Below are 24137 nucleotides of genomic sequence, written 5' to 3'. Positions count from 1 at the left end.
CACTGCTGGCCTTCTCATCCACATGATTGCACACATAACAATAGGAGTTTGGCAGATGGCAGCTAAAAAAAGAAAATTCTCCATTTTATAATCAAATGGCTTTTTTAAGATGGAATCTGTAGTATTTGTTTGTTGTTTCAGTAACTAAAATGACAAACTAGAAGATTTCAGATATTGTTTCAAAGAACTCCAGCTGATTCAATACACGTGTTGCTGTGCATTCTTGTTTCATGGGTTGATTAACACATTGGTTTAAATGATTTGTCAAAGAACTGCAATGTAAAAAAAAATCTAAAGCAATATGTTAAGAAATTGATTGCTACCATTAGGTTTTTTAAAGCATTTTTAGTGCGTTTCTGCAGATGTTTGTCAGTTCTGGAATTTCAGTTAATTTAAGTTTAATGGATTTTTGTTTTAGTATTTAGGCTCCATGCTGGTAAAAGAGTTAAGAGGCACAGAGTCAACACAGGATGCATGTGCAAAGATGAGGGTAAGTTTGTAATCCTACTCCTTTCTCTATTGTAATAATATTAAATAACGTCAGTCTGTGATTGCTTGTACTGTATCCTTTTTGCTTTTGTAATGTACTGTTACCATTTCCTTTCCTTGCTTTTACATTGATATTCAATAGGAAATCTGTTCTGTCTTACATCTTAATTTGAAGTAATACCAAAATTTAAACATAAATTTTTATTTTGCATGTTGTATCTAACAAAAAACCCCAAATGCATGTTATGTTTTCTCATGAATCTTTGAATATGTTTCAAAGTACTGTCCACTCAATTTAAGTATGCCCATATCCAATTGTTTTAAAAACAGAATTTATAGCTTTTATATGATAATCTAGATTGAATTTTGAATTGTAAATACATAGTAGTAAATATATAACATGTTACAAGACACAATGGTTTTCATGTATGGTCTAATCAAACAGTCACATAATCCTGTGGATAATTTTACTCACATGAGTATTTCCTTTAATTATGAGTTACTTATATGTTTTTTCATTAAAGGGTGAAATGGGGTCTCAGATTCATCTGATGGTGGAAAAACAGCTAGGTTTTCTTCAGACTGTTAAGAATATGTTTTCCTGTGGCTCTTTGTCCTGACACTGGTTTGTAGAAAATTACAGTAGTCTATCTCCAAGAAACATTGCTGCTGGAAGCTCGAAACAAGCCATAGCCTGGTTTATTCCCAGCTGTAGTTGTAATAAGAACACACCTGTTCACAGCCATGATGAATATATCATGGTCTGGCATGATTACTTAATGAAGAATATAATTGTTTGCTGATCTACCAATCAGCTACAATTACCTAGATGAATGAACAAAATCTTTTCTTCGGTGTATCATATATCTCTTATGCAAGATGTCTCTGAGCACAAGACCAGATCAGAAAACTGGAAGATGAGTAAAATTCATGCAATCAGACAACCATTTCCTCCTGGTTACATGTGTGCAGCACACAGACTTTAGTACAAGCTGTTTTAGCTAAGGGCTGGCAACAATTCACAATTACTAAATTGCCTGAAGATCTGAGGCTTTTCAGTTAATTACATGCTAATCATTTCTTACCTGGGCTTAAACTACTCTGAAAATAAATCCAGCAATTTGACACAGAAGGGTCTAGAATCACATACATGTGTTCTGGGGAATTAATTGAGGCTGCAAGCATACCACCATCCAATACAGTGTAAAAACTGTCAGGCTTAGCAGTTCAATTCTTTAAGCATATGCCTGTGCAGAAATTAGGGCAGAACTTTGCACCATAGCAGCATATGGCAACTTCAGTAAGTTTTCTGACTGAACTCAGAGGTTTAACATCAAAAAAGGCACTCTAAATAATTTATAGGCATTTTAATATATATTTCTATAATAACTTTGGCCAATTACAATTATACTAAGTGTTTGAAAACAGATTTAATTTAAAATACACATTTTCTATACAAATAGTGCAATTGCACTGGTTTTCTATAATGCCATACAGGACATTTATCTAATACAGTGATGGGGTCTGTGTACGTTTCTTTTTTACATTCTCGTTTGAAACAATTGTTCTGTGAGAGTGTTTATTTTATGGTTTGAGGCTTCTTCATTGCAAAGATATTTAAATAAAACAGTTTTTAATCAAGATTTCATCTATTCTTTCTATGTAGTCCTTTTAATCATGTTCCTATTCAAGTCAAAAGCAAAAACCTTTGACTTAATGGGAGCAAATCATTATTTTAGCCTGTTTTCCAGTGAGAAAAACGTATATTTTTCCAAAACTCTCCTGAAAGTTGTTGTCAGTGAATTGGGAGTCCAGATTGTCCAAAGTCATCCTGAAATTTTGCTGTGATGTTCGTTATTGTATTTAAGCAGCCTTGGGTTGTCATTGAAACTCGGGTTTCTGATATAGTTGCTTTCAATGTATTGAAAGGAACATTTTACTTACAAGAAAAAGAAGCTAAAAGCTAGATATATTATTTGTTTGGCTCTCAGGTACTGAATTCGTTACACTTGTCCAGTGTTTCTAGAGTCAGCAAGACCTTTACACAGGGTTGTACAATTGTGATAGAACAATATTTTTTATGCTAGTATTTTATTTGTTACTTCATGCACGTATTGCAAAACTGTAGCCTGCTGCAATCTGAAACGTGTTGGGTGTGGGGGAAGAATGTCACATATAAACTTGTAACAGGTTGAGGTCGCTCCCCAGAATTTTTTAGTCTTTCTGGACTCAGCCCCATAATGGTTTTATGGAGAATGTATGAACATTTTCTGTCAATGTGGCTTTTGATTTTCCATCTTTAACTTCATGTTGCTCTCGAAAGTGTTGACATTCACTGAATGTCTTTCAGTCAGCAGGTGCACAAGGATGAAAGAAGCACATCAGTGAAAAAAAATCTTGATCTTCCTTAATCATTTATAAATACAGAGAAACAACAAAAATGACATGTTTGCTGACTGCAGATCTCTCACTGTTAGTTATAGATGGTCCCAGGGCTTTCAATTATTGCAGTTGATGATTTTGGTTCTCAAGGGAAGTGTAGTGAATATCCCTTGTGTCTCTCCACAGAGAGACTTTCAGCAGCCTCCTCCTTACAGCTTAAAAGTGAAAGGAGAGCCTGAATCTTCTATAATGTAAAGAAACCGCCAATAATAATTTTTTAAAAAGAAAAAAGACTGGGAACCTTTACCTTAGTAACTCTTCTTGGCAATCCACTGTGCTTCTCAGCATTGTGCAGCAGTGTGCTCTAACAGGGCAGATGATGGATTTGTTTGGGAAAAATCATGCAGATGCAATAGCTGGAGCTCAACACTGAGGTCAAGGTTATACATGCTTTTTTTCCCCCATCCAAACTGCAGATTCTTGCAACCACCCAAAATTATAGATATTTGTCAAGAACTTCACTTTTCTATTCATATATTTGCACTCCTTTATATTTTATGGTTTCTTAATTGTTTCCAGCTATTTTCTCTCACAAACTCCCTCTCTAGTGTACAGCACTGTCTCCTTATCTCCATCCCCACCTGCTGTAAACTGACCTCTCCTACTTGGAGATTAAATCTTGCTGTCCTGGCCAGAATAGATTTATTAATCATATTTGAGAGATGCCTTCAAGAAGTTAAGAGCTTTCATCTCTTTCAGTGTGAAATGGGAAATACTGCAAGTTGCATTTTCAATCAGATTGTTGCCTTCATCACAATTTATCATAGGAACATGGAGAGAAAATAAGATATATTTGCATAAAAATAAAGGCAAGAGTTAAATTTGAGCCAGAAAGAGATTTGTTCTCTACAGAAGTCTTATTTGGCATTTACATATCAGAATTCCTTGACCAGGTGGGAAGGGAATTGTTTCATACTTACTGGCACGAGCACAGCAGCAAGGCAGATTCTTTCTTTGCAGCAGTGTTAAATCACTGATATCACATACACCAACGGAACAGTCTAAACCAAGCAAATATTTACTGCAGCAGAAGGGAACTTAAATTTGGTTCTTGGATCCTGCCACCTTCCTGACTATTATATTTCTTTCTTAAATATTTTCTTGTTAGGAATAGGTTCTTAAATTTCAGGTCAAAGTTCTGAGGAATTGGCAATATAATTCTGTTCACAAAGCAGGTATTTAAATGTCTTGCTGACTTAAGACCAAAATGTCAAAGTTGGAGTTGCTATAAAATCTGATTCTCTTACCTCTGGAGAGTCAGGTGAAGCAGAGTTGACTCACTGCAAACAGGCAGCATCTGAGGCCTTTCTTCCTCCTTTCATTTCTTATGTACAGAAGGAACTGAATTTAGATGGCAATCTCCTTGCTTCTGCTAAACCCTTTCTAACTTTTCAATCTCCATTTCATTTTTCCTCCAAAAGTAGAAGTGTAGAAGTCTCCATATGCCTCCTGGTGAAACTCCCCAGGCAAATACCATGTCAGCATCAAACACTATTTTGGGATTTAGATTCTTCAGTCTCTGCTCTCTTGAGACTTACAGCTCTGCCTCTCTCTTGTGTGGCCACTGCTTTCAGAGGGTTTGCAGTGGAACAGGCACATGGATATTACTCAAAAGGAAAAATAAGTAGTGGTGGAAGATCTTGTAGACGTTCAGTCTCTATGCACATCCACATCGTGCTATACCATGTGTTCAGAGGACTGTGCGTCCTTGAATTCTGGCTGGAAAGAATCTAAGGGGCAGGAGGAATGCAGAGGAATGCTTAGAGATATTGCAAAAGAAAATAACAGTCTCACTCTCAACTAGGTGCAGTACAGGTGCACCCCAAGTGCAATGTTCATATTAATGATGTAGCTTGGAGGCATCCACTAATTGCAGAGCAGTAAAGAGTTTTGTACCACGAGGATTGCAGATGTAGTTTCATTCCAAGAAATGTTAAATTTTGCCAGTAATGCATTTTTAAACCTTTTGGACTGAGAGAAATTATTCAGTATTTGTTAAAAGGCAGATTGTATGATTGTGTGTAAATATTTGTTAAAAGGCAAATTGGCTTCAAAACTAACTGGTCAAATGTGGACTTGGACTTTTTATTTCAATTTCATCTCATGCATGATCTTGTCAAAGTGATTCACTCAAGCTCCTCTTCCCCAGCTGGTCAAGGGATGTGATTGTCCCACTTTGTGCTGGTGCAGCCTCACCTGGAGTCCTGTGTGGGGTTTTTGGGCACCACACTGTAAGAAGGAAATAAAGCTGTTAAACAGCCTCCAAAGGAGGACCACGAGGATGTTGAAGGGCCTTGAGGGGAAGCCGTATGAGGATAGGCTGAGGAAACTTGATCTGAGGAGATCTCATTGCAGTTGCAACTTCTTAGTGAGGGGAAGAGCAGGGGCAGACACTGATCTCTGTGGGGACCCGAGGGAATGGCCTGAAGTTGTGTCAGGGGAGGTTTAGGTTGGGTATTAGAAAAAGGTTCTTCACCCAGAGGGTGGCTGGGCTCTGGCACAGGGCAGTGGTCACAGCACCAAGCCTGACAGAGCTCAGGGGGTGCCTGGACAATGCTCTCAGGCACAGGGTGTGACTCTTGGGGGTGGCCCTCTGTAGGGCCAGCAGTTGAATTAAATTATTCTTCTGGTTTCCTTCCAACTAAGATTTCACTATTCTGTGAACTGTTTAGTGAAGTTTCATAAGCCTTAAATAAATAGCAGACGTGCAGGTATGATAGTAGGTGGTACTAACACATGTTTTGGAATGTGCAGTCTGAGGCCACTTAGAATTAATAGTTGCTACCAGTTTGGGGAAAAGTTGAGATTCTTATAATGAAGTGGATTCCAGTAAATAATTGAATAGGAGAATTGCCAGCTACAGTGTTCATATAGATATTAAAAAATCAATATTGGACTGAAGATTCATTTGCAAAAGTAGAAAGACAAGATGAAGACTTAAGATTTTACAGGCTCATTAACTTGGAATTTATTTATGTATGGGGTTGTTAGTGACTTGCCATAGGTGAATAATGTTTCTTTATGGTGTATTTGCAATATCAAATATAATTACATACAAACCTAAAAGTGAACCTGTTTTCATTTTGGCCACTGTATGAAAGCTGAGTAATCTAGTTATAAATGCATCTATAAATAAACTGAAGTGGTCAACACAGCGAAGTAGAAGTACCAGTGTATCCCATTTCCTCTTGGCAGGAAATAAATAAATTAGATGAAAGATTTTCAGAGAGGGCTGTGTTACACCATGTGCTACAAGGGAATTTGTTAGTGTGTTACTTGGACACCATTCTATGTGTGTTTCTGAATTTCTTATTCAGCTGCTTTGTGTGGGTGTGTGCTCAGAGATACCATGGTTTGTACACTGCAGGAGCATTCAAAAATATTGAATTAGTGCTCTCAGTTCTGCACAGAGTAAGGTATTGAGGTACAATCTTGTCTTGAAAAGGTTAAAGGCCCTTCAGGGTTCCAGGTTTTGTATTTGCTATTTAAAAATAAACTGCTGTTTTATATTACTTTGTTAAGTCCTCTGCCTCTTAAGCCATTGTTAATTACCTTGATTTGATAATTACATTGATAAATACCTTGTTAGGCTTGCTGGCAGGGTGGACCTCAAATTAGTTGGATTTTAGTTTATATTCTAAATAAATGCCTAGCAGTTCTGCACAGCCTTTAACTCAAAATCAATATGCAAGTGGAAATTCTTTACCTACTTAAGACAATTTGTAGTACTACTATAATATGAAAATGAGTTTAGACTCTGAATATGAGAGTGATTTTTTTTCAGTGAAACTAAAGAAAATCTATGAACAAGATGAGAAGCAAGACTGCAGTCCCTCTCTTGCTCTCTCTGGCACCACTGCTCTTGCATCTCCTTATGACCTATTTCAAAAGGAGAAATTGGGAGCAGCCCTGTCCAAGCCTATGCAGGGTTTTGGCGCTGTCCTACATAATGGTAGCAGTGGGTTCAGATGCAAACTCAGCATAGTCTTAAGTTCAGACCTTTAGTGTAAAAGCAGTCACCGTAATAACCAAGTAGTTATGCAGAAGGTACCTTCTACCTTCTTCCACTGGGCTGATCTGCATTGTAGGTGCTGCATTGTGGATCTGCAATGTGAAGCAGCTTCATTGCAGCAGCTGCATCAAAATACAGACAGGACTGGTACTCCTGATGTTCCTTGCTCTGAAGAGAAAGATGCTCTGTGTCTTTTGAGAAGTCTGGGGAAGCTGCACATATATCACATTAGATTTAGGATGGTGTTGCTTTCTTGTATCTTCCTGTGTATGCACACAAGCCTATTTTATGGTTCTTGAATTATACATGGCCTGCTTTCACATAGTCACCTACCTGTCTGGCAGCAAGGATTTCAGAGGTGGGACCAAGCTCAGTCTCTCTGGCAGTGCAGATTGTGCAGCACAGAGACTCCTGCCTGCAGGAGCAGTTTTACCCATGGAGATGGGGCATGCACATCTGTCCTGACGTTGGTGACCAGCTGATCAGCAACAGGCACTGGCAAGGAGCCTGGAACAGGCATGCTGTTCACACAGGTGATTCTCCTAAAGAAGTGTATTGAAATTAAGAGCCAGTTACAGTCACAAACAATGGAGTTCATAGGAACTATGACCAGTTCCAGGATAGTGAGCACTTGCCCAAAGACAGTGTCCTGTCACTATGATTGCTGCTTTGTGAGATGAAATCTAATCCTGCTACCATGCCTTGGAGCATGACACCATATGTCAGCATGCACGTGACATCCAATGCCAGCCTTCAGCTGTGGCTCCTCTAACTTTGGCTCAAGTCCATATGCTTCCCATAGAGGCACCAGATGGACAAGAATATTTTGTCATCTCATTGTGTCCTCATGGAGTTGGTACAATGGCTAGAACCTGAAAAGCCCGAGGAAAGGGAATACCGACTCCTGTGTCCCACCTTCTTCTCAGACTCTGGGCACAGACATGGGCAGAGATGCCCACTTGGCCTGCACAGAGGTGTGAAATGTCTGAGCAAGAAAGCTGTGGGACTTCATGTCAGTATTGGAGAATTCAGAGCCAAAGCACCTACAGTGCCTGAGCAAAAGGTATTCATACTCTATCTCTGAATTCACACCTTACATATTCTGGCAGACAACTCCTTCATTAAAAAGAAAGGAACAACAAATAGTGTGAGCTCACCATGACAACTCAAAACTGTTGAAGCCTGGAAACTGCTTGGAAATAATAATTATCTGGTGGACCCCAGTTACTGTATCACTAAGAGTCGAGCTAGGGAATAGAGCTGTATGTTTTTCTTGATGGCACTGTCATAATAACAAAGGATGTTATTCCACTGCCCAGCCGTTTGTTTCAATGGGAGTACAGGTGCAGAATTGTTACCCCAGATCATAATTCTACATCGGACTGCAGTCTTCCAGAATACCTTTGCACAAATCCTGAGGTTTGTAAGGTTTGTAAGCTGATAAGCTGATGATCCTGTGCTCCTTACCAGCTGAGATGGTTTGGCTTAATAAATTACAAATGTCCATCAGTCTCTGATTCATTTCCTAATTTGCCAGCTGTAATTTAATAGCATCTTCATGAGCTATTTCACTCAGAGACAGTCTTCTGGCAGTTCCCAACCCTGATTAAATACTACAGGTCAGGTCTGGTCAAGACAAACCCAGGTGAATGTGAAGCAGATGAAGATGATTAAATTACAAACTACAGGTTTAGAGGAAGGAGGTAGTTGGTACAATGTAGCCTGGCCAACAGGTTGCTTCACCTTTATGGCAAATACCAGACAGTGGGATTTATACAGAAAAGCTAAAATAGATGCACTTAGTACTTGTGTTTGTATAGCACATTGGAGAAAAGGAATTTTGCTGTTAAGGAGGCAAGGAAGGAGGTAATTACAATAATGAAAAAGAGAGCTCTCTTGCGTGTAGCTGTTGGACTAAAATGAAAGGACAAAAGTTGGATGATTGCTGCCTTGCCAGATGATTAAAGTCATATTGTCATATTTGTGACTATTTTGTCTAGTATGAGCATATGCAGGGTTTATTGTTTGTTATTCTGATAGATGTATGTACTGCAGCTTCTGTACTGTCACTGTCATGCTTTCTTGTGCATTGAAATTGAATGTCATGAAAAGACTCATGTGAGATCTCTCATAGTGACACACACATATGTACACAGGTAGCTGCTTGCTCTACTTCTGGCAGGGATAACATTTCTTTCTCCACTCAGTTCGGAGGCATGCAAATCAGATTAGTATCTTTCTTCAGATTTTGTTGAAATTCTTCAGCATGTTTTACCGTTTAAGCTTTCATTTCTGAGAAGTGGTAAGCATTCTGGGTGAAAGGAGTTTTCTCTGGGATAAATTGACGATTGATTGCTGTCTCAAGTCTCGTCATTTGATACGGAGAGATCCAACAATCCTCTCTATTACACGGATGGGTGGGGCTCTCCTTGAAATTTTAATTAGAGGTTTTAGCCTGCATGGCATGGGCACTAATTGCAGAATATAGCTGGATTTGTAGCTTTGAATTTTACACTGACAAAAATGGAGTCTTGTTTGATTCTGGGAAGATCAAGAGCCAATAAAGAGACATAATTACAGGGCTTTTTTGTTTTGTTTTGTTTTAAGTTTCTGTTTATTTTGCACTCTAGTGTTAGTATTGCCTATTTTTTCAAACATATTTTTTTAGTTACAGTTTGTGTTTTCAAGATTCTATCTCTGTTTCTTTGAGCCTTTTTTGAATAATACAAAGCTACCGCTGCTTTTTTTGTTCAGCTGCTTTAACGATCTTCCTATGTGCCAGTTCTAGACTTTTCGGTGTGTTTACACTCTCCCTCTGTGTACTGATGTTTCTTCATGTTTACCTGTAACTGTCAATAGTTCATTTCCTCTCAGGAAAATATTTGATTGTTCTCTGTGATTGTCTGCTGACAGTCCCATAAATAAGCATTTTCTGAATGTTACCTATTTATCTATAGAAGTTTTGTGTAGAATTATCTAGTCCATCATTGTCTTCTACCTTAAAAGAATTCAAATTAATTGTAAACTATTATGCCACATTTGGGGGTTTTGTTTGGTTTGGTTTGGGATTGTTCTAGTAAATTTGATCTGTAAACTAAAGAACTTTTTTTTTCTGCAGAGAACTTAAATCTGCCCAAATATTTTCCCAGTCTGTTCAGTGGGAAATACGTTTGCTGTGTGCATCACACTGGAGGCACACAGAAGTAGACTTGCATAAAAGGAAAAAGAATCTTATAGGAGGGCATGAGCTGTAGGTAGGAGAACCTGGCACTGCAGGAATGCAGAATAAGCCTTTGTGCTAATTCATGTGTAAAGCAGCTTCCAGTAGCAGCTGCACTCCTAGAGCAGACAGAGTGACAAGATACAGCACTGGGCTGACGGATTGACTGGCAGGCCTAGCGGGCTGCAAGGATACCTCATGTCACAAACACAACTGCAAAGAAGGGAAAAACAGGGAAATATTTCTAAATAACAACTAACTGCAGTAAATAAATGGTACTACAAGAAGTACTGTTGTGCTGTTGATTCTTACAGCTGGGAAAGGCAGGAGAAGGGGAGAGAGGCAGCAATAGATGGGGCATATCAGATAGATGGTCCTAAACACAAATGTTTTGTGCATGACTGGTCTTTTAAAGCCTGGAAAAGTTACTTTATTCTCTTTCCATTGTGTTAGAAAGAAAAGCAGAATTTTCTACCATCCTCACAACAAACTTAAATCTATTTTAGTTTTGTAACTATAAGAGAGCATAAACCCAGAGCACAACCTGCTGAAGAAAAAGTAAAATATTTGTTTAACTTAGGTATGTAAGCAGAAGAAGAGAGCATTGTTATTATCTAATAATATCTTCATTTTGATTTCAGAAGTCTACAGAACAGATGAAGAAAGTTCCAACCATTGTCCTGTCTGTCTCTTACAAGGGAGTCAAATTTATTGATGCCACAAATAAGGTATGTGCAATTACTGAATATTACCTTTTGTTTCTCACAACTAGGAGAAATAGTAATACCTATGAAGGCCAGGCCAGAGAGGGGACAGATTTGCACTTTGTGTTTTCCTCTCCTTTTTTTCTCCTCTCTTGCCCAATATGGATGTAATGTAATTGTCATTCTCCAGAAACTCAGTCTGGAGGACAAGTGAAGCAGCTTTAATGGCTTATTTGGGGAACATTGTGTCCAGCGTTCTGCTATTAAATGCAAGCTTATCACAAAAGACATTCAGCAGGAGCCTCTGTGGAGTCCTTTACCGTATTCTTCTCTATACAGTTCCATAAATAAGTAGAATATATATATATGTCCATTAATATAATTTGAGGAAATTAAAAAAAAAAAAGAGAGATGTCTCAATAAAGAATAAAGATGCGGTTTTATCCAAGGCCAGCCATTTTAAGGATAAGAAACACAAGCTTTGAATATCCTTTCCAGACATTCAAATACCACAGCCTCTCTGTGAGCTATTTTCTTGATGCTAGCCGTTTAACTGCCTGAATTGCAGCAGCTTCTTAATAGTTGTTATTCCTTTTTTTGCATCTTCCTGTGTGGCAATGCTCCTGTGTTTTTTTTCTTACATTTCTAAATACATCCAAATTTTTCAAAAACCTCAAGTAACTAAGCCACAAAAGTAGAAATTAAGAGATTGGAGAACTAAGTGATGGATAGAGCAATAGATTATTGCTTAGCCAAAGTAAAATGTGCAAGCTCTGTAAAGAGAAGTAATGCATTATATTCTCTTTGTATTTCTTAAAATTATAATACTGATGCTTTTATACGAACAGAAAATAAATTATCTTTTATGTTATGTAACTAAAACTTACTAAGCACTATTAAAAATAAATCTGACAAACCAGCTACCTGACCAGGTTAATAATGTATATAGCAGCTTTGTGTTGCTGAACATTCAGACTACACAGTACACCTAACCCAGTATCTATCAAACTTGCCAAATCAATCAGTTTTTAAGTTTAACTGGAACTGTGTTTTAAGTGATGAAGTTTCGTGAACTTCTGCTGTAGTTTGGAAGCCATATTTGGAGTTAGAAGATGGCATAAAAGAAAAGCTGAGGTGAAATTACTGTTGTTTCAAGTCTGGCATATTTTTCAGAGCAGAGGGACCAGGGATTCTCGTCTGCTCCTTTTTCTTTCCATTGATTCAAAACTGAGGTTCTACAACCCTTATTCCTATTATGTTCTCTGATGTGTAGAGCATAAATCAGGACATTGTAATGCTATTAACTCCAACTTAGATAAGGCTGTTTTCACCTCTTAAATCTCCTCTGTAGTGTAAAGGATGTAACTGCAGTGTCCTTAGGTTTACAAAACAACCCAGGAGAATAAAAGGAGCTTCTTGTGTCTCTTTGCACAGTGCCTATAGTCTTACCTAAGATGGAAACCTGAAAGAAGTTTGGCAAATTGCATTACGTGACTCTAGACGAGTCCCACTGAAACCTAGTAGTGCAGCGGATGTATTTGATGGAGTTAAATATGCCACAGTCCAATGTTTTTTCTCAAGTGGTAGATTGCTTTCTCTCCAGTTCAAAATCTGCACTGCCTTTCCCTTCTGTAAAAACCAGGTAATAGCCTGCAACTCTCCCAGAAGCGTTGTTATCATCCTTGTCCACAGTGTGCTGTTCCAATTCCTTCAAGACCCAAAACAGATTAGCACTAAGGTGAGAGCCTGTCCAGACTTGTACTGCTTCCATATGAGCTTATAGTTGACGGCGCTGGGCACCACTTAGCAGTAAATGCAGTTTTTAATGACAAAACTAGCTAGCAGTTCTGTGCTTGAAAACTCAGCTCTCATGGCTATTCATCCTTTTCCTTTATGCCACTAAACTAAGAATTTGTATTCTCAGTCATAGCAGGCAAAGTTTCAGGTGACAAAGGGGCCCTGACCTCATTCCACAACAACTGTTTCAGTGGTGCCTTGAAGCTTGGCATGACACCATTTCTTTGCAAGTGAGGCCAGAAAGAAATTGCTGCTTAGGAAAAAGCAGACTCTCAGAATTTCCTTGTGGCTCACAGCTCACCCTAACTTCTGGGTGATTTCTGCCAGAAGGAAGATTGGCTGGCATGAGTCAGGCAAGCAAAGGAAGGCTGCTTAGCAAAAATCTGGTCTCTCCAAGGTATTTCCTTGGCAGAACCAGAACTGACTTTCAGCTTCCCCACTTTTTGAGAAGCACTGGAGGTTTCTCTTGCCAAACTGAAAGACAATTTTTAGAACAACTGTACAGTGTCAGTCAGTGCCTGAGGAGTGTACCCAGAACAGGAAGCTGGTTCATAGCCTTCTACTTCCTACAGAATAAGACCATGGTCTACTGAAACAGTAGGACACAGTAAACACATGCACAGAAAAATGTTTTAACTTTGAAAGGAGATCACAGAGGATATCCTAGAGCAGCTAGGAAAAAACTCAATCTCACCACCAATTTCTATCCAGAAGATTTAGTTTAGGTATACTTCATGTTACTCAAAACAAACTTGATATGTGTATGTTTCTAAAGTTCACTTGATTTAAACTTAAAACATTAAAATAACCTCCATGAATTTTGATTCAAATGCAAATCCCTGTGTCAACCCCAAGTCACCTAGAAAAAGTTTCAGCATAGCAGAGCTCTTTTCACATATGCTGCATAAATTCAGGTGATTACCTTGTGGCTCATGATTTGGCATAAGTACTTCACATGTGATTTTAACACCTCCCAAGCTTGAATTCTTTCTGCTTTCTGAACTAAAATATTGCCAACACTACATCAATGACAGTGCATTATAGCTCCATCTGTGGATATCTAAATCTCTGTTTTTTGTATATTTCTAATTCTCATCAAATCTTTATTGAGGGTAAAAGTTATCAATTTGAGAACAAAGAAAATAAAATGCTTCAAGTAACATAAAAAGCAAGCAATTGTTGAGCAGAGATTATACATGTCATTATAAATTGGAATATATTGAAACATAAGTACTGGTTTTGTCATTTTTATGAATAATGCATTAAACAGAAATAATCATGTTGCGACAATTTAAGAGGATTATTTCTTTTCTTCAGCAAAGTTTCCTTATCTCAGTTTTTCCATAATTTGAAATTTGGTATGCTTTTTATTAAGATTTTTCCTAAGTCATGATTTCTTCAATTAGATACGTTAATACTTCTTTTTGATAACTTCGCACCTACATGCAAGGGAGAAAGTTGCCATTCAGCAAATGAGAGAAGATATGGCAAAGCATTTGAAGTAATTTAGTTGCATGTATTTGAAAAAGAAATTAAAAAGGAGGTGGGAAGGAAAAGAGGGGGGTGAGAGAAAGCCAGATATGCTCAGAGATTGTTTAGACTTGGACAGATGCCACCGTGGCAGCAGCAAGTGGTGGCTGTGTGAGGAACGGGGACACTACAGGTGTCACCTGCTCCATGATGCAGTAGTGATGTCATTCTGCAGCAGGATATGTCATTGTGGGCCTTTGTGGAAATGCCAGAGCTACAGCCAGCAGGGCTACAATTCAAGAAAGCATATGAACTAAATCCTAAGTAAATTCCTATTCAATGAATTTTTCTTCTCTTTAAACACACCATTTGAAACACGTGTGTTGCTGAAGCAAGGCCTAATCATAAGCCACACATAAGCCTTATCTTCTCTGGCTTCAAGGTTCCTTTGGCCTGAACACAGTAATTACATATCAGCAGTTTATGTAATGAGTATTCATAATTTTCTCCAAAGCTTTAAGACAGTCTTTTTTTTTTTCCATCGGACAGACATGCCCCACCTCTCTCCCAGTAGTGTGCTATAGCTTACATTGGCTGTTGCAAGTAGTGTGGCTCGGTGCATGAATGGTTTCATCTTCCTACATCTTTCTTACAGGATGCTGCAGTCAGTAAGTGGACATAAGCTGCCAGATACCCCTGTAGCTACCATTTCAGCAATCAGAATCCTTTCAATATCTCACGGTTTCAATTATAAGTGATGTTTGGTGTTTTTTTCTTCTGAAGAAGTATAGCTAAAATTTGTCAAATAGCATGTGGAAAAGCCTGGCTATTGAGCTTGCTGGGTTTCACCAGGTCCTGCCTGTCAGTAGACTGAAGCAGTGTCCCATTTTGATCACTGTACAAAAGCCCAGAAACTTCATAAAATGCTGGTATAGTGCTTTAAAACTGTATCTATAAATACAATTTCGAAGCAGTATACTAGCATCTTATGAAGTTGTGTCCTGTGTGCCAGGAAAGATGTCTCTTTGTCAAAGGAACCTGAATAAACTTCAAAGCACAAGTAGCCTCATAGGGAAGACTCTAGAACATAATGGTTTCCTGCCAGAAGATGGGCAATTGGAGGGGTCAAAATTCCAAATACCTGCATAAGATCTCACATGTGGTATATTAATTCTCTTCTTTTTGGGGTATTTCTGAAATACTTTGGTACAGTAGATCATCGCAAATGTGAATCTCAACCCACACCTTTTACAGCTCTTTTAAATGTAATTCTTGAATTGATTGAAAATATTTTTTTCCAAACAGAATATTATCGCCGAACATGAAATCCGCAACATTTCCTGCGCTGCACAAGACCCCGAAGACCTTTCTACGTTTGCATACATCACTAAAGACTTGAAGACTAATCACCACTACTGCCATGTATTCACTGCGTTTGATGTGGTCAGTTTATAGAAGACACTTCATTTAATAGTTCTTTCTATTAGTAATAGTTACTTAGTTCTGTTAAAGCATTTTCGGGATATATTAATGGTGATTAATGGAAGGCATAATTAATTTACCCCAGGAAAAGATAGCTATGGCATAGCAAAAGGACATCTCTGGAGAAGGGCAAAGATTTTCTTTGGTGTCTCGTTTCCCACCAGGAATTATTCCCCTCTGTCACCTCAGCTGTTGACTGTAAACTCAGAGAGTAGCTTTTCCTACGAGTCTGGACATGTAATTCTTATAACCTAAGCTATAAGCCTAAGCCTAAGGCTTCCAAAAGTTTGTAACAAGTATGTTTGGCCAGCCATTCTGAAATCTCAGCACAAACCAAAAGATTGCCTCTATTTTGAAAGTAGCTAATTAATTATTTAATTCTAATTTCCTTGCTCTGTAATTCTTGCCTACATATCTTGAAATGTTATTTAGCAAAAGTCCTAGGAGCTCCTATTGTGTTGATGGAAAATTAGTAATTCCTTCCTATACTTACACTTTTCAGGTGGGGATGCACAAACTATTATGGTTTCAAGAAATCATGAACACGTATCAATTGATCAGCCATGCAGTTTTCAGCTAAATTTGGTAAACTAAGTAGTGGCTAAAGTTTTTATGAATAAGATTTATTGTCAAAAAATATCAAGAAAACTTACTCTTTGAGTTGTGCACAAGAGAAATTTAAGGTGCTATTAAAACTTCACAATCGTTCAAGAAAAAATATTTTAATAGAGTATAAGGTGTATGAATTCTTGAAACAGGCTTACATGAATATAAATAAGTTAAATCAAAAGAACAGGGTACCTGAACTGCAGCTTTTTATTTGGAACTGGGGAAATAGTTAGCATGCACAGCAATAGTGTGTGGGAGAATTTAAATAACAAGATGTACAGGTAGGTTAGAGGAATTTTAGCATTTTGGTTGAGTGCTTTTGTTATTTAAATTCTCTGCTGACATTTTAGTATCCACTGGGAGTAGAAAAACTTTGAAATTGTGTTAAAAATAGATAGACAATGATCAACAAAATGTTACATTATATAGGTTTTAGTGATGTGTGAACAACTGAAATTAGACTGATTGAGTGAGGTTATTATTTCTCCTGGTCCATTTAAATTCTACTTAATGGTTTTGAAGTACTGCAGTTCCATTTATAGGTTTAGTAATCAAGCAGAAACATAGACTCAGGTATTGCAGATAAAATTCGTCTCCTTTCTTGGCAAGGGAAGAAAAGTGATCCAGGAATAATTACATTTTGCCCACTTCCTGTACCTTAGGAGGAGTATTTAATATCCCAATCACTTTAAGTGGCTATTTTAAGCAATATGGAAACTTTAACTGTGTTAGTTTTCTCCTGCAACCTAATCCTTGATTGGGTGATGCCTATTCAAATATGCTCTTTTTGTGTTGTTTTATTTATCATGAGCTAGCATTTTTGATGCAAGTGTGAGCTCTATAAAAACTAGCTAGATGTTCAGAATGCATGCATACTGTGAATTAAATTTTCTATTTAAAGCCTAATGTTCATGTTAAACTGATTGTCCCATTTCCTGATAGAAACAATTCTACCCATTTGCCAATGGATAGAAGTACAATCATTTTAAGAAAACTAAGGTTTAAAACGGTAAAAAACCATAATAAGGTGTAGGACATTTAAAAGCATATATATTTTGGTAATACATTATATGCAGTGTTATGAAAAAAAATCTCACTTGGGTCCTTCAGTTTCTCAGGAAATGTGGGCAAGAATAATTTATTTCTAGATAGTGAAGTATTTTAGTGTAGTGACATGCAACCATAAGCATTACTGATACTATTTAGGAGTAACTGTACATTTAACTTTCACTCAGAGTTAAAATTCTACAACCAAAATTGCAGAAACATCAGACTTTATTACAGAATATTGAAAGGGGAAAAATTTGGGGGAAGAATAGGATTTATTGCTCAATGTTTGAAATCTTCTTTGCTTTCATTCTTTTACTGAGCAGCCTTATATCTGTGAGTGAAGGATTCCCTCTGGAGAAACAAAACATCAACACAGCTCTGGTTCATGTATTGGAGAAACCCAAAGTAATTTCCATCAGATAATCCTTCATTTCCCAGTGCACCTATGAATAGAAGACACCAAAAAAGTCAGTTAAAATGTCAGGAAACAATTAGCCATTGTAATAATTTGGCTGAGTTGAAGCAGAAGAATCCTGGCTCGGGCTCGGGCTCTGAATTGCAGCATTGCCTGGCAAACAAGGCAGTTGACCTCATTCCTCACCTCCCAGAAATTGTTGCTTAAAGGCATTGGCTTACTCACTTTCCCTCTGTGCCATACCATCAAGGAGCAGGATTGCAGCACCCTGGGAAGCACCACAGGCCTCTCCCTCTCCTTTCTGAGGTGCTGATGGGGTGCTGTGAGAGTCAGTGTCTCCTACAGCGGCCAGGGGCTCTGTACTTCCACACTGAGCATCTGTCGGGGAGGAACGCTTGTATCCTTCCTTCCATGCCACATGCTTTTGAACTTACTTGAACTTTTTACTTCAAATAATCTCATTCTATCAGAAGAACTTCCACAATGGGTTTCGGTTTAGTTTTCCACCCCTATCCTGAAGGGAATCCTGTTCCTACCTGTCCAATATAACTCTTGCAAGAATCTGTATTAACTCTGGTCCTTATAATCCTTTCCCAGTACTACAGGTGCTACCAAGCTTATTTACTTGCAGGTTTTTTTTTCAGATAACTTTTAAAAATTTTACAAGGCACAGTTTTAAAGCCCTCCTTGCCTCCATTTGCAGACTTCCCTTTGTCAAGGCTCTACCACAGCATACCATGTATGAAATTTATGTACAAGCTATGATTCAGTTTGCATTTCAAATATTGAACACAGCAGTGAATGTTCTGCTTTATTTTCTGTATTTCAAATATTTATTAGCCAGAGAAGTAGTTACATGTTTCTTATGGTTTTCAGGTCCTAGGCAGGCCTGTTTTTTTCATTTTACAAACAAAGGAAAACAGATTATAATGGCTTTATGCAAGATGCAGGACTTAGAACTAAATTTATGCCTCAGTATGGCAAACTTTCAGTCTGTCTCCACTTCTGTCTCCCAGATTTTCAGGCCTGTCTCAATGATATTTTTGTATGCCATGCTGGATGGTGTATTTCCTCAGTCCTACTAGTATTGCAGCCTGCATGTTCTCCAACAAGCCATTCCTACACCTTGTCCTGCTGATGTATTTCTCAGTAATATTAATGATATCCACGGCAGACAATCCCATCATGGTGTAGTATACTCCTTACTGTTATGACAGCTGATTCTAAAGATATCCCTCTTTAGAATAATATTCTTATATCACTTAAAAATACACTTCAGTTCAAATTATATTATTCTCTACATTTTTAACAACTATACTCTGTTGCTCTTAATTCCTTGGCCAGCATTCTGCTAAAAGGCAGAGCACTTTATAATAGACTCTTTAGTTTTTCTTTTATTATTCCACTGGCAAACTGCATCCTCAGTGTTTTTCAGTTCTGGACAGTTTCCCTTGAAGTCAAAGGGGAGATAATTTGGAGACTACAGCTATCAAATGAGGCAGACATTTTTATTTAAGAAGCTATAAAATTTTGGCTGGCTTGCTGTTGTGACTGTAGTCGTAACAGCAAAGAGCATGTCCCAGTGCAGGAGTGTAATTGTTTTCTGTCTGACCTAACACAGGGCACAACTGGCACCTTTCTAAGAAGCTCTTATAATGAGCAAAATATGCTGCATTTAGCCTGTATTATATACATGAGTGATAAAAAAAGAAAAGGAAATTCTTCAGGGAAATTAAAGTGTAGTGCATGAAATAACATGCTTGTTCATTTAACTTTGTTTTAGTGATTGAAGGGGCTGCAAATAGTGTACTTCCATTGCATTGCTTTCTCATTTACTGCAAAGTTAACAGTTAGACTTGACTAGTAAAGACATAACTCATTTGAAAAAGTATCAGAAATGTGGGGATTTTAAGGGATCACCTAGGTTCAAAGCAATGCAGAATTGCTTCCAACTATAGGCTATGGAGATTGAGGAAGGAGAGGGTAACATCTGAATCATATAAAGATTTATGAATTATTCTAAGGAGACTGTAGGACATCATATGAAGGCAAGCCAAAGGCAACTTTGCTCTGTAGGGGTTCTAAATATTATTGCAGATTTAGTAGCCCAGAAATAGGCTCTAGTAGAAGCCTGAAAATAGGCTCCAGTAGGAGCCCAAAAATAAACATACAAAAACAAACCCACAAACCTGAAGAAAATTACCATAGGAATTCACTTGCCATTTAGAGTAAGGTCGAATTTGAAACTCATAGCTGCTTTTTCATTGATGTATAACTGCACTGAAAATATATTTATAACAGCTCCTCTGATACCTCATTCATGTTTTATGAATACTTCAACAGGTTTTCCCCCCCCATATTCAAAGAGGATTTAAAGTATTCCACTGCTAACACTGAACTAGCTTTAGGCATAATAGCCTGACTTCTTGCCCACTAACCTCCCTTCCCCTTGCTTACAAGAGTGTTGTTACACAAGTGTTTGAGCTCAGTTTTACTCCTAGCAAACAAACCCCCGAGAAGGTTTCCCCAGGACTTGCAGCACACACCTGAAGCAGAGCACTGACCCGCACACAGCTGCCTGCACTGCATCTGTCAGCGGGAGGATGCACCTCCAGCACGGCCCCTTTGTCCTTCTGAAAGCATCACAGCCCTGCTGCAGCCTCTCCCTGTGCTGCCTGGGGAGCACAGAGCATCCCAAGGCGTGTGCCTGGGGAAGCAGCACGCCAGGCTGCTGCTCTGGAGGAGGACGGGCCGGCACAGGAGTTCTGAAATAGAGCGAGGCCAAATGTCACATTGCAGCAGTGCAAGAGGGAATGGATCCTGAGAACAGCAGATAGGGGATGAGTTGGGAAGGTGGGAAGGTTAATGTACTTGCTCTAAAAAGAGATGACAACACACTCACCCACTCATGTTTTCATGTTTAGTAAGATGTTTTGAAGGGGTTTAGAAGTAATTACTTTCAATACAATAAATTACATTTAGATCGTTTTTAATCAATGAGAAATCAAATGACAGATGTAAACATTACAGAGACTGAGGAGACAATTACCAGCGTGATTTTAATTATTTACATTGCAAATCACTACCCCACTTCATGTATCTGACAATACTTCAACCTCACCTCAATTTTAACTGTTTCTGTTTTGTTCCAGAATTTAGCTTACGAAATCATTCTTACACTAGGACAAGCATTTGAGGTGGCCTATCAGCTTGCACTACAAGCACGAAAAGGGGGTCATTCTTCAACCCTCCCTGAAAGCTTTGAAAACAAACCCTCTAAACCTATTCCCAAACCACGTGTTAGTATTCGGAAGTCAGTGGTAAGTAGAAGGTAGCAATGCATGTAAAAAGTCCAAAATTCAGCTATACAGTTAAGAGTTTATATACTAGAACCTGTACAAATAAAAATACCTCTTGAGTCAGAAATGCTCCATCGTGCCATCTCTGCTCATCAGCTGGCAGGGTTGTGTCACCACAGCACTGGCAGCCATTTCAAACAACTGCTTATTTCAGATTTCTCCAGTTTAAGATGTTGCTTGGTTAGTCTTGCATATATGTGTCTTATAGTAATCACAGAGCTTTAATTAATTCGGTTTAATCAATGCATACCTCTCAAACTCTGTGGTTTCATGGACTTTCCTGATCTATCACCTAACTTGTTTAATATATGATCACAGCATATGTATCTCAATCAAATTACAAATCCAGATCAATTTACAATTGTCCTTTCAGGCCAAGCAACTTCTTTTCTTTTCTTACCGTTTTCTTCTTTATTTTGTTTTTGGTTTTTGTTTGGTTGGTTTTTTTTTAATCTGGGATTAAATATACCTTTTCAGTATTAATCACAGACTCCTAAGAAATAAAGCTTCTTGAAGTATACATATTGATTGCCTCTAAAGTGCCCTCCTGAAGTGCAGAGATGACAAAGAAATATTATTTTACAGTAGACCTTTTAAAAAATTATGAAAACTATTATAAATTAAGTGAGAACACAGGCGCAGGGTAATTTGGGAGGGAAAGGAGAAAAATGACCACACACTGTATCATATTGACTGACTGTAACGCGAGAACTGTACTCTATGACACTTAATTATTGGGTGAGGGGAAGGGGGGGAAATGTATGACTGTACACTTTGTCATCCATTGCCACAGAATCTTCCTCCATAAAACTTTAAGTAGAAACATTTCCTGATGCCATCGTCTGTCTCATTAGCGAACAGACTTCTCAGGATGAAGCGTGGCTTTAATGAACTATGATGCCCTATAGCTTGGGGGTAAACACAGCTCTGATCTCAACAGGAAGAAGAAGGCAGCCATGAGTACATGGGAGTGTAGACACCACCATACTTGCTGCTGTACGACTTTGTCAATTCGGGATTTGCCCTGTTAGTTTAAAGAAAAACCCTCTGCTCAAGCTGCCGTGCACGGCGATGGTAACCCGTCTGTATGTTTGCATTTGTCTTAAAGCAGATAGATCCATCCGAACAAAAGACTCTTGCGAATCTACCCTGGATTGTTGAACCTGGACAAGAGGCCAAAAGAGGCATTAATACCAAGTATGAAACTACAATTTTCTGATACAAAACTGTCCCCCTGTTCCTTGTTGTGCCTTGCACGCCAAGCAGTCACAGCACAGCCTTTCCTTTATGGCAACGTTTCAATCCAGCAGAGAGGAAGACTGCACTGTATGAGTGGCCTTGTAACTAACAAAAAAGGCTGACAGTCATTTCTGGTGATCTTCTTCTTCCTGCAGCACTGACAGAAGAATGACACTATATGAAGACTTTTAAAATTACAGTCCACAAGAGGAGTGAGAAACCTTATTTTTCATGCAGTTCTCCCTTGTGACTCTGCCACAGTGCTTTCTTTGATTTCTTCTTTTAGAATTCTACTTTTTAAAGAAAAAAAAAAAAAATGAAAGGTCTCTAAACTAATACTAATGCTGCCTATGAGTAAAGTATTTGATTGGGTTTTTTATTTAAATCTTGGCAGTTTTTAATTGAAATAGAACCAGAATTAATAATAGATTATTTGTGAAACCACTGAATTCATTAATAATTATTGTGTTGAATAAAGAACTCATTAAAGTGACGAGAAATTAGGCACCCTGATTTCTGTGTGCGCTGATTTTATATGTAATCATTGATGTCCTTTGATCCTCTACAAAAATAAGAACCTCTTGCATTGTAGCAAAGGATCAGAGTTTTATGAATGGTTAGAAAAAGGTATTAATAATGCACAGAAAACATTTATTAGATATTTTTATGGAAGAGAAGTACTATAGGAAAACATATGAATATTTATGGAAGGAAGCCAGATTAATTATGAGAAATATTGTTTATTTTAAAGTTAAGTAAATGACTGCTATTGCAGCATTATGAAAATTATAAGAGTTGTAGCATCAGTGCACTGGATGTTCTGTGTGATCAGTCTGGAATGAAAGTGGAATGGTTATTCTACTACGTCTACATATAGTTTATGCAGTTCAACATTGCTATAGCCATGAATTCTACTAGTATTTTTAAAAAAATAATCTCAGTGGTTCTAAAAAAAGTCAAAACCATGGCTTTTGCTATCAAGATTTCTGTCACAGAAAGCTTGTTTGGAAGAGTGCTGACAAAATTCTACTGCAAGACATTTTCTAAATAAAAAACAGCAAGAAAAAGAAAAAAATTCCAAAGTAATAAAAATGTTTTCATGAAACAAAATAATTAAGCATTTGCTTAATATTTGGTTAAATAAAATTTACTTACTTTTTCTTTAAAGTGTTTTAATTTTTTTAATGTCTGTGGAGTATTTGTATAATACCATGATGTATATTTATGTAGAACTGAAATTATAACAGTAAAAATATCATTATAGGAGAAAAATGACATTTTAACGTATATTGTTCTATCCAGTCAAATTGTGAATCATTTTGAAGTTCATTATAGAGATATTGATAAATTGTGTGGTTGTCTTAATGTTTTTTTAATTATTATTTCATATCCAGCTGAGGTTTTTCAGTTAGAATCATCAGTTGGTATATTCCAAAAAATGGATAATTGAACTTGGTTTAAAACTGATAATTGTATATGGTTTAGTTAAACCTAATCATAGCGCTGAGTGATGACATCCTTTTAATACCAGTATTCAATTTACTTGAACAAAATAGTTCCTTGTACATATTTTTGCTTATTCACTGTTGATATGTACTTAGTCAACTGACAGTAAAAAAAAAAAAATAACACTAAAAATATGGTACCAAAAGGAAAATTGTATAGGAGAACAGTAAATAGTAGCCTCACTGCAACAAATACTTATGTAAATATGCTTGGGCTTCCAGTTATAAATTTTGTAATTTTGTCATTTATTTATATCCTATAAAAGCACACAAAATAAAAGGAAGTTGTACAGTCCCAGCTTTGTGTGTCATTTTATCAATGTTAAAGGAATTCAGGGGCCTGA

At 37.6% G+C, this 24137-nt stretch overlaps 1 protein-coding gene across 30 annotated transcripts in view; it reads left to right on the top strand.

The window, feature by feature from the left end:
• The window catches only part of ANKS1B (ankyrin repeat and sterile alpha motif domain containing 1B), a 405789-nt gene extending 381701 nt beyond the window's left edge, over positions 1-24088 (top strand). For 16 of the 30 annotated variants that reach the window (XM_088165093.1, XM_088165089.1, XM_088165088.1 and 13 more), the window contains 5 exons: positions 419-490; positions 10805-10891; positions 15440-15577; positions 20843-21010; positions 22158-24088. In XM_088165093.1, the coding sequence (XP_088021219.1) occupies positions 419-490; positions 10805-10891; positions 15440-15577; positions 20843-21010; positions 22158-22268 (576 nt within the window). In that variant the 3' untranslated portion in view covers positions 22269-24088. Of the gene's footprint in view, positions 1-418; positions 491-10804; positions 10892-15439; positions 15578-20842; positions 21011-21903 lie in introns of all 30 variants that reach the window. The other 14 variants (XM_088165097.1, XM_088165092.1, XM_088165090.1 and 11 more) reach the window with 5 other exon arrangements.
• Positions 24089-24137: the final 49 nt, after the last annotated feature.

Source organism: Sturnus vulgaris, chromosome 5 (genome assembly GCF_052056855.1).
Source record: "Sturnus vulgaris isolate bStuVul1 chromosome 5, bStuVul1.hap1, whole genome shotgun sequence".
In the NCBI taxonomy this organism is placed as follows: domain Eukaryota; kingdom Metazoa; phylum Chordata; class Aves; order Passeriformes; family Sturnidae; genus Sturnus; species Sturnus vulgaris.
The sequence above is the reverse complement of the archived record's forward strand: the minus strand, read 5'-3'. Positions and strand labels throughout refer to the sequence as shown.